The sequence below is a fragment of the Barbatula barbatula genome (assembly GCF_947034865.1).
Source record: "Barbatula barbatula genome assembly, chromosome: 11".
In the NCBI taxonomy this organism is placed as follows: Eukaryota; Metazoa; Chordata; class Actinopteri; order Cypriniformes; family Nemacheilidae; genus Barbatula; species Barbatula barbatula.
In genome coordinates this window covers 9,352,950-9,363,850 of record NC_136774.1, presented here as the reverse complement: position 1 = coordinate 9,363,850, position 10,901 = coordinate 9,352,950, and the positions used below count along the sequence as shown (strand labels likewise).

Here is a 10,901-nt window from a genome sequence, read left to right as displayed (position 1 = left end):
CTGGACTAAAGCATAAGCTAAATGACAAATCACAGACACGTGAATGATTTCAAAAGGTTTAATTTCAAGCAGTTGGAATGATCATTTATATTTCACGTTTCAAAGCATTCAAGAGTATAAAATGTTTGTTTGCAAAGTGATCAAAATAGCAGCATGATGATCAGTATGGAGTGTTTTATAGTCAAATAACTTTGTAAAGTTAAATTTTAACTTTTTGCTTGCATGAAGGTTATCAAAACCAGTATATTTATAGTATATAGTGGCAATCGCTTTCAATGATTTCATATTTTACAATTTTCAATGGTCACATTCCAGATTGTACTTGTAACGTATGCATACATCAATACAACTTTATAAAGAAAAGTATGAATCATTTTAGATATGCTGTAATTAGGATTTCACAAAAGTAAAATCAAAACTGACTTATGCAGAGAAATAACTAAGATCTGACCATTTTCATAAAATATTTAAAATTATATAGTTTTTGCATTACAATCAACATTAAACTTGTGTGACACGTTCTCTTACATCTGCGGTGACCTTGGCCGGGTCCAGGAGTGCATTTGCTGCAAAACATCATTCAAGTTCATGAACGCTCACCCTTAAGAAGACCATCCAGAAGCTTCTCACACATATAGAGACTCCGGGGAACATGGAAGAACCCTGTGCAATGTATTTCAAATACAATGGTCAATAAGCTAGTATGAATAGAGTAGAGTAGGAGTGACGGTGATGTTTTTCTGAGACTCACCTTTGAAGGGACCTCCTTTAAAATCCAACACAACCTCTCCCTGACGACTCAAATATCCAAACCATTCGCCATGTTCCTCATCAGAAAACTTTTTAAGAGGACATAATTGTGACATTCAATGCAAAGTCCAAAAGGCAATAAACATTTCTCAAGTACATAAACTCATTACAGAACGGTTCGTGTATTATAGTATCTGTGAAATTTATTGTCTTACGTGACTAAATGTGTAGTCGTAAATCTGCTTGAATCGGTCCATCAGCATGGGCTCTCTGGTGTAGCTGTAGGCCATCAGGTAAGCGATCAAAGCTTCACAATGAGGCCACCACAGCTTCATATTCCATTCTAACTGCACAAAAATCATTCATTTCTGTACTTGCCAGCAAATAATTTATTTGTTCTGTGAAATATCTGTACACAGGTGTTGACACTCAAGCATAGTTTAATCTAACCTGAGTAGGACAATGGCCATCAACATCTAGGAAGTAGAAAAGTCCACCATGCTGTTTGTCCCACCCGGTGTGGAATGCGACCTCTATGAACTTATCCACTGCAGTCTTTTGAAGTTGAGCATCTCCCTTTGCATGTGCATACTGCAGCAAGAACCACCCGGCCTCCAAAGCATGACCTAGAATGAGATCGTCATAGACGATGTACATCCAGATTTTGGGGCATCAAGACTTTATTAATACATTATGAAATGGTGACGTACCAGGGTTCTGGACTCGTCCTTGACAGCCAGGCAGTTCCTTTCCGTCTAATGTGACATTCTCTAAAATGGCTTTTCCATCTCTCTGTAGTACCATAAACAAAATGACAATGGATTGGTTTAGCACCACAATCTTGAAATGACTTTCACATTGTCCTTATTGGTTGGAACGCATGTTTGTGTACCACATAATGAACTCGTAGTGTTACCTGTATATGCTGTAGTATCTCTTCCACACACCATTCGCTCAGTTCACTGTACTTCTCTGCAACTTCGGTTCTACCCTCTGTCAGCTGATCCACCAAGCACAAGAGCATCATGGGAACTGCCATACTGTTGACAGGCTGATCGCCAGGAAGCTGAGGACGACCAAGACCCGATGAATCGATACGGACCCAGTGCACCAACTGACCCATCATGCTCTCTGCATCTGCCTGTGAAGAACATCAACTGAATGAATGCATTTAGCTTTATAATAAAATACATTTTAATGTTCAAATCAGAGGTGAAATATTGAATGTGTTGTAGCTTGAATCGTTCACATTTTCTAAGGAATTTCAAAGAACGTTCTGTACGATGTCACAATAGGGAAAGGGACATAAAAGCACCCTCATGTTGTGCCAAACTTTGTACTTTACGGGGCGGTTTCCCAGACAGGGATTCTTTTAAACCAGGACAATGCCTTAGTTAAATGAGGATATATAACATACTTTACAAAACAATATTCCTGGTGTACATCTTGAGACAAAACAATCTCAATGATATATTTTAAGATATGTTAGTACAAATAGTTTTTTATGAAGACGCCGCGAGCATTTAACGTAATCTGGGACTAAACCCTGTCTGGGGAACCACCCCTTTAGTTCACTAAAAAATCAAAAGTGTTTTTACCTGCATCTCTTTATCGTGTGTTATCCTGGACAGTTCGTCCATGGCCATAACATAAAAACACTCGCTGAAAATCGTCCTTTGAACTTTCACTGCTCGACCGTCCCTTGTCAGACAGAACGCACACTTCCCCAGGCCACTAGACGTCTGTACTCGAGCAAACTTTTGCAGAAACGCCCCACCTGAAATTTATGTTCACCACTGCATAATGAATGTGACAAATATCATGAATAAACCATCTGAAAGAAATGACAGACCTAATTTGGCGGCTTCAAGAATCTCAGGTCTGTGATATCTCTCCATTGTACGATATAACCTGCTGTACATCCATACCTGGAGGATACATCACTGATTCATTTCACCGAGAGACATTCCTTTAAACTCAACAGCTCTTACTGGACAACAATGGGTTAATGTGATCAAAACTTTATCTTGAAAGCATCTCACCTGTCTCCCCTGCAACCACACATATTTCAGCTCATCATAGACCTTTCCATCTTTTCCAAGGCAGTTAAAAAACCCACTAGAGAATTAAAATGTATTAAAAGAAGTTCTGATGCACAATTTAAATGATGTCAACAAATGTCAGAGGTGTGTTTTTAGTGCTACATGTACAGTAATGCTGGCAACTGAACTCAAATGTTTTTATTGTTTCAGACAATACTATTTAAAGGGATACTTCATCCAAAAATGAAAATTCTGTCATCAGTTACTCACCTTCGAGTTATTCCAAATCTGTATAAAATGTCTTTGTTCTGATGAACACAGAGAAAGATATTTGGAAGAATGCTTGTAACCGGTACAGTTCTTGGTAACCACTGACTGCCATAGCAGAAAAAATGACAATGTTTCTTCAAAATTGGTCCAGAGCTGTTTGCTGTCCTACATTCTTCAAAATATCTTCTTTTGTGTTCAACAGAACAAAGCAATTTCTCCTACTAGGGAGTCAATGGTGGCCAAGAACTGTTACTGACATTCTTCCACATGTCCTTCTCTGTATTCAAGAGAACAACACGAGTAAATTATGACAGAATTTGTATTTTTGGCTGAACTGTTACATTAAGTGTGAAGTGACCCTCTGTTTTTGCATATCGCAGTTACATGTTTTTAGTCACTCTGGTTCAGTGCTCGAATTGATGGGGGAATCCGGGACCCCCCATAAGGCATTAGGGACCCCTAAGTATAAGAAGTAGAAAATAGAATTAAGGGAGCCCTCAAATGATAATGACAAATGTGATTAACTTCATGCAATGGATTAGATCCGTTTCGTTAATGAATCATTTGCAATAATTTATATTAAACTTGTTTATGGGCTAGATGTCATGTCTCTTTAAATGTAAACGCTTCGCCCCACGTCTGAAGACAGCTATGCGCAGGACATGACTTGATTTGGCGTCTCTCTGGTGAACTTCAGCTAAAAGTTGATAATAATAAACCTCCACTCACAGTCGGGAAGAGGAAACTTTTGAGAAAAAATAAAACAGTTTGAGGGGTCATTTTCTCTGTCTATATATCGTTCCACTATATATATCATCTCCATGTTGGGGCTCCTTTCGTAATCTATTACACGGTCTGGTTCTGGGGTGCTGGAGCTCTCAATAAACATGAGTGACAGCTTTTTAGTTATTATAAAGGGAGTGCTCGTTGTGCGGTTTCTGTGCTATATATAATCCATTAGGAATGGCATAAAACTTGTTTTTCATGCTGCCAAGACCAACGGCCACATACATGCTGCAAAGTTTCATGAATGAACTCGGCATATAAATGGGGGATTCACTCTTGAAATAGCTGTGATTGACATATTGATAGCCATAGTTCCTGATGAAGCAGACTTCTGGACTGGAATGGTTGAATAGTCTGCGGCTCACAGAACTCACTCATAACAGTCCATTGCCGCCACCTACTGGACGTAACTGTACACTGCACTGAAATCGTTGAAAAATCCCCACAACACTAACACACAGGCTGACAGCCGGTCTTGTCACAATTTATATTTTTATATCTAATAAACTAGTTTCTTGCAACAAGTCTTTTGGAACAAACATTGTTATCACAAAGTGTCAATCATCCGGTTGTTTTTAGGGAAAACGGTAAATACTACATTGGTAAATTATGCTAGAATTATTCCGTTGGACGTACTGCTCCAAAGTTGTTCATTTATATGATCCAATGTACAGTAAAATAAGCCTGTTCTTTTATGTAAGCTTGTTTTTAATAAATGGTATATAGTTATGCATATTATGATCAAATATATTTTGTATTTTTTATACATTTTATATTGCGAGACTAACCCCCACCAAAAAAAAGTGTTATAGTAGGGACCCCTATAAGACTTGATTCAATTCAACCACTGCTCAGGTTTATATAAATATCAGACATCGAATACAAATTTGAGAAAATTACTAAACCAATACATTTAAAATGCAAATAATTCACCCATATTCTTTGTCATGGGAATATTTCAGCCAAAAATCCACAACTTGATCCAACTCGCTCCGAAATCTCTTACGAAACTCTTCCAGCACTTCTGCAGTCATTGTTGCTTTAAAAAACAAAACAAAAACATTTTTAGAATTCATTTTATGTGTCATTATTTTAGGTTATTAACAAATATCAAATTCTATGCCGTGAAAAAATGAGACGGTGAAATACCTTTGCACCACTGTTTAGCAGCGCTGTTAACCTTTGCTTTGTTAAAATGATGACCACACTGTAAAAATGAAACATTTAACACACAGTCAGCAAACACACAAACATTCCTGTGGAAACTGCTGACACACACAAAATGATGTTAAAGGGGAACTCCATAGCAGCTGGCACATCTGGGAAGGAAACAGATGATGGCTGTTCAGCACATTAAACAGACCAACAGAGCATTAGTTCTTCCGTCATATCAACTGCCTGGCTGCACTAAAAACATTTTAGACCAAAAATAAGCCACAGATTAATTAATCCCACATTACAGAAGTGTAACGTTAAGCATAGTTTTGTATTTGCTACACTCAAATGTTATACAATTTCTAGATTTTAACTTTATTAAACTTAGTGAACTATTTTGCCATCCCTACTAGTTTCACTAACTTCAAAATACTGTAATAAACATTAACACATTAAACAAATTAGTATAACATTCAACGGTACGACTGTATATGTGTGTGTTTGTGTGTGTGTGTGTGTGTGTGTGTGTGTGTGTGTGTGTGTGTGTGTGTGTGTGTGTGTGTGTGTGTGTGTGTGTGTGTGTGTGTGTGTGTGTGTGTGTGTGTGTGTGTGTGCACGCATATACATACACACGTTTGTGTATATGTATAGGTATATGTACATGTATACATATATAAATATATATAAGATATAGATAGATATATAGGTATGTATGCATGTATGTATGTATACAGTCGTGTACTATACTGTTGAATGTTATACTTATTAGTCTAATATGTTAATGTTGACTACAGTATTTTAAAGTGTCAACTAGTAAATTACTTTATGAATTCACTAAGTTTAATACAGTTCAAATCTTATATTTATATCTTATTACAATCTATACACGATTATCTGTGGATCTGTTCATTTAAATCTGCGACAGCTGATGGCGATGAACCAAATTGAACAGGCGTTTAACGTGAAGTCCTCCATTTCACACACGTCCATGCTTGCAAAACACAACCGCTTACCTTTCGCCAAATAAAGCAAAATCCCTTCTGCGTTGATGAGCCCTTCAAATGAATAAAAGCGTCCCGTTAAAGACGATCCTCCCCGTGAAACACGCGCATCATGTGACTGACGCCGCTTGTGTTTACTCCACTCTCCTGAGATCACTGGTCGACTCTTCTTCCTCACTATCCAATCAGAGCGCAGAAGAAAGAGCCAGTGTGTGTTTGTGAGGGTCATCTTCGCGCTGCAGTTACGCATTCGTGTTGCAAGTATGGATTATATTGTTAGTTAAGAGACCACTTAAGAATTATTTTCACATTTTCTTTTTGACCATTTTTAAGGAAAGCTCATATTCACGTTTAAACAACACAATACTAATGGGTTTATTGAAAAAATACAGTAAGCTGAAGTTACATTACACTTGTTGGTATAAGAAATCATTGATTTTTACAATTCCGTTAAACCTCACAATATTGACAATGTTTACAAATCCACCTTTTACAAAAATGCACCATGTTGATATTCAGTTTAATCGATTTTTTTTAACATTGTCTGACTATACATTGAAATTATTTGAAGTATATATAAATTAAAGTGACAGTTCACCAAATAAAAGGTAAAAATATAATGACATCATTTTTATTTTGGGGTAAACAATCCCTTTAATCATAGCATTGTCATCTATTACCACTACTGTCATTTTGAAAAAATATCTTTCCTACAATATACAATCTAAGACCCTCTATAAGTATTTTTCGTAGACTTTCCATGGGAAATCTTTGCAAGGGAGAATATGCCTTTCAGAACACGAATACGAAGCTGTGAAATGTTTCAAAAATACTAATTTAAAACGAATAGAACAATCAGATCTCATGAAAACACTGTGTTCATTATTCCAAAATAAAGGTGTTGCATGGCCAGATAAATTATTGCTTTACTCAGACCAGAGTCATGTTGTGCACTCAGGGGTGAATGTTCTTATGCAGAGCAGAATGGACTTTCTTCAGGTTCTGTCTCACTCGCACAAACTCCAAGAGCTGAACCTCCTCCCGTACCTTCTGCTCCTCTTCCTTCTCCATCTGAGATATCAAGAGTTAAAGCAATTATAAACACATTTAAAGTCTGGTGAAACTTTCCATAAAAAAGATCTAGATTTTAAGTTGATGGTGCAAAGAAAAATCCTATTAAATGACAGGTAGATTCTGAATACATCTCACATTTTTACAGTAGTGACAAATGTGTTTACCGTAGTAATTGAGGGGGAAAGAAACAGACAACAGAATAAAGACACTTACAAATGTAATGGCAATGTCATCATTAAATCAAATACACACATGTTTGAACGTAGTGTTGGATTTTAAGAGTCTACTAACCATCATCTCCTGATGTTTCTGCTGGCGTTTGAGGAGGACTTGCTCCAAAGGACTCCTGCTCTGCTCTCCCTCCTCTTTCTGAGTCTGTTCTCTCTTTCTCCTCTCCAGAACCACCTGAAGCTCTGGTTTACAGCCCACCACCAGTCCTCTGTCCCGCCCAAAGAACCAAAGCACAAAACCACAAAATCAGAAATAAAAGTGACATTTAAAAAAAGCCAATGATCTAAAAGGAGAAAAATATACTTTTTATTAAACTATAAATACATGATGTATACGTTCAATACAAATGTTAACCTTACGATGAAAAATGATTTGACCATACTGATGGGTCGGATGTCAATATTTGGTGGTTTAAATGAAATACCCATGTGAAGTCACTTAAAGTTTTTAAAGCATTATTTGTGTTTTTAAAGCATAACTTTCCACAGTCAGGTTTGAATTGTCACATCCACAACGCTGCATATTCCTCATAAAAGGGCACAGGAGAATTCAAATAAAATAACTATTATATGTTCCCTTAGTTGTACATTTTAATTTACAGAAATCCTACAAAGTATGCCTCTCATATCCTTTTTTTTTTGTCACATCCATAATGCATAACATTTTCTCTCTTTTAAAATAGAAACTTTATAGACAAATATTTTTCTGATCTGGTCTGCACTCATCAGGGGTTTCGTAAAGTATAAACAAATGCTTCAATATATTGGTAATAAATACACTCTCTAATTTCTCTAACCATTTATATTTCAAGTTTTAACTGACAATGTCACATTCATAACACTGGAATTGTCCAATACTGCCTGAATCAACTTTTGGTAAACATTTGTTGAAACATTCTCTTGAATTACAGGTAAATAGAGTAAAGTATAGCCTCTCTTTAATTTATGCATTTAAACATTATTTGGTTGTCTTAACTACACTGCAAATTGTTTTTTCAGATTTTTCATGTATAATGTCTAAAATCTGTAATTTTACTACATTTACTGTTATTTTATTTTGTTACATATTTTTCATTTTTGTCTAAAATCTGGAATTTTACTGTTATTTTTGAAATACAGTAAAAAACCTTCAAATTACAGGAAAAAAACCCCGTAATTTTATGATAATTTATTCAAATTGTACAGAATATTTCTGGCACCCCAGCTGTTTTTTATGGGATTTTTGCAATGTCTTAAACCAACTGAACCTTCCTGTCACAGAACACCACAAACACATCCCATCAAGTACACAGCAGGCCAGAGGAGCGCCTGTCTGTTACAGATCCTGACACATCATGGCCTGAAAGTAGGCTGCTGATAATACCAGCGGGTGTACGATTGCAGCCTGTGTGTCCACACAGGGCTGCCTGACACAAAAGACCAGAAAGAGAGAACAACCATCATCAATTTTTCACCAACCTCACTTAAAACACTCTTTACGAGAGAGCGCATTCGATCAAAAGCGCTTCTGAAGTATTTCTAGATGGTGAAAGTGTGATTTGGACAATATTTATAACGGTCTTACTTTTTGTGGGTCAGCAACAGCTCTTTGTGAAGTTCCTGGTGGCTTCGTGAAGCTTTCACTGGGTTGTTGAGGTTACAGGGTCCCTCGACAACATCACATTTATCTGCATTTTCTTAGACACAAAAGTTATTTCTGCAAGATTCTACAAGACACTGCATTTTACGGCTGAGGTCTGTGAAAAATATCAGGGCAACAAACCTCGATGATGGCCATGATGATGCAAAGAACTACTATTAAATGTGTCTGCGGATGGTTTCGCTCTGGATTGTTCTGGTCGGGTTGAGTTGGAGACGTGATTGTGCCCGGTGGTGACACTATTGGATAAGGCATTTTTCAGGTCTTGTTCGGATGGTCTTGTCACAAGTGCTTGTGCAGTTGCTGATCTCATTGCACACACAGGTATCAAGAAGGGACCTCAGCCAAAGATCCTGCTGCATGCTGGGAAACTGTGTGTTGGGGTCATCGATGAAAGCAAAGAGAGGAACAAGAGGGGAGATATTGAGTTACAACTGAGTGGGAATCTATAATTTATCAGCTGGTCAAATGCCCGTCGAACACAAATGATTTACTTGTCATTTCAGGTAAAATCACACGAACAGATTGCTGAAGAAGGCATTAAGTCAGTCAAGCATTAAGCGTTAAACTTAACAAGTCAAGCATAAATAAAGTTTCACTTGAATAAATAAAGCAGTCATTACATATATAAAGACAAGAGGTAATAGTGCACCATATTGCATAGCAGTGACTTTAATTGTTTATTGTTTTCGAAACTTTGTGAATTACTTGCTTTAACTCTCAAAGGCATCAAAAATAAAGGAACATATTGGAAGAACAAATATCATTACAGCTGTTTCGAGATTTCCCAGGGAATACTGACATTACTATAGACAAAACACATTTTCAAACAGACTCTTCAAAACTCAAGAATGTGATTGAAATGTCAATATGTTAGATACACTGCGAAATAACAACGTTTAGTTGTGAACTCACCCAAAGTGTGTCACCGCTCCATGAGCGAGGTCTCCTCTGAGCAACAGTGAGCGAAGGCTATGCTATTTCCCGCTGGCGCACACAACAGCCGGAAGACACCTGAGACAGGTGCCACTTTTACCTTTGTCAGTGAATCTGAGACACACTTCACTTTTAGGCAGATGGGGGGGCGATGGATGACTAAATTCACCCCCCACAATCCTGAACAAATGAATTAGACCACTGCTCAAAGATAAAACACAAATATTTGAGGAATCTGTCAAACTATGTTTAAAACTACAAAATAATATTTATTACTGTCATTTATTAGGCAAATAACAACCTTCTCAAAATTGCTTATTTCATTTTATAGCTTGCATTCTTGCTGGAGTTTTCTTGTGTACTTTTCACTCGTCTCTGTTGTTATCGACTGTAACTGGGTAACTGAAACATTTCTGCCTTTCTTGTCAAACAGTACATTTAAATTTGTTATATTTTTGGATTAGAAACACTACTTTGACTAAGAGTTTACACGCAGGCTAGCCTACAGCTGGATTAAATATTACAGAAACAGAAAATGGTTTTGGAAATCACCAACACTGTTAGTTTGGGGCGGCTGCGGCATAAACTTCATATTGGATGATGGTGGTCTAATAAATGAATAGATTATAAATGTTTAAACTTCACAAAAACATAGAAGAGATATATATGTGCGCTAAATTCAATGATGTCAAAAAATAAACTGGAAGTCAAAATGACCATTTAATACGAAGAAATGTCACTGGTTAAAATTAGTTTCTGATCTAATATTTTACAATGAGCTAGACTGGAAAGAAACAATGAGAAGTTATTGACCTCCCGCCATATTTGAGTTTTAATGGGCATTAGTGTGTTGTCAATATATTATTTGTTTTCTCACTCAAAGAAAACGTTGAGTGAGGAAAAAATATTAGGCGAACTATTTCTTCAAAGCTTGAATATATAGATATCAAGTTTATGTTTTCACAGAAATACATGTTGGACGATTTCACGTAGAGAACAGTAAATCAAAAAAAGGTTT

The 10,901-nt window shown here is 36.7% G+C and overlaps 2 protein-coding genes across 2 annotated transcripts; both read right to left on the bottom strand.

The window, feature by feature from the left end:
- Nucleotides 1–42: 42 nt before the first annotated feature.
- On the bottom strand, nucleotides 43–6,180 carry renbp (renin binding protein). Its single transcript, XM_079467718.1, has 12 exons — nucleotides 6,017–6,180; nucleotides 4,998–5,055; nucleotides 4,782–4,887; nucleotides 2,793–2,868; nucleotides 2,603–2,678; nucleotides 2,349–2,527; nucleotides 1,667–1,891; nucleotides 1,461–1,542; nucleotides 1,201–1,376; nucleotides 966–1,097; nucleotides 752–839; nucleotides 43–663 (listed from the first exon to the last, which is right to left on the bottom strand). Exons 3-12 carry the CDS (start codon nucleotides 4,880–4,882, stop codon nucleotides 587–589), a joined length of 1,212 nt encoding a protein of 403 aa, XP_079323844.1. The 5' UTR covers nucleotides 4,883–4,887; nucleotides 4,998–5,055; nucleotides 6,017–6,180; the 3' UTR covers nucleotides 43–586.
- A 778-nt stretch (nucleotides 6,181–6,958) lies between these two features.
- LOC306900300 (protein FAM107B) lies at nucleotides 6,959–9,085 on the bottom strand (the record flags this gene model as incomplete). The annotated part of the gene is made up of 4 exons (XM_079467118.1): nucleotides 6,959–7,075; nucleotides 7,370–7,517; nucleotides 8,873–8,955; nucleotides 9,071–9,085. 4 exons carry the CDS (start codon nucleotides 9,083–9,085, stop codon nucleotides 6,959–6,961), a joined length of 363 nt encoding a protein of 120 aa, XP_079323244.1.
- Nucleotides 9,086–10,901: the final 1,816 nt, after the last annotated feature.

What these genes read in the sequence shown, in the direction of transcription:
- renbp (XM_079467718.1), bottom strand. Translation starts at nt 4,882, where the DNA reads ATGACTGCAGAAGTGCTGGAAGAGTTTCGTAAGAGATTTCGGAGCGAG. An exon ending in ATGGCCATTGTCCTACTCAG is followed by an intron (nt 1,098 to 1,200) that starts GTTAGATTAAAC and finishes ATTTTTGTGCAG; the next exon opens with TTAGAATGGAATATGAAGCT. An exon ending in TAAAGGAGGTCCCTTCAAAG is followed by an intron (nt 664 to 751) that starts GTGAGTCTCAGA and finishes TACATTGCACAG; the next exon opens with GGTTCTTCCATGTTCCCCGG.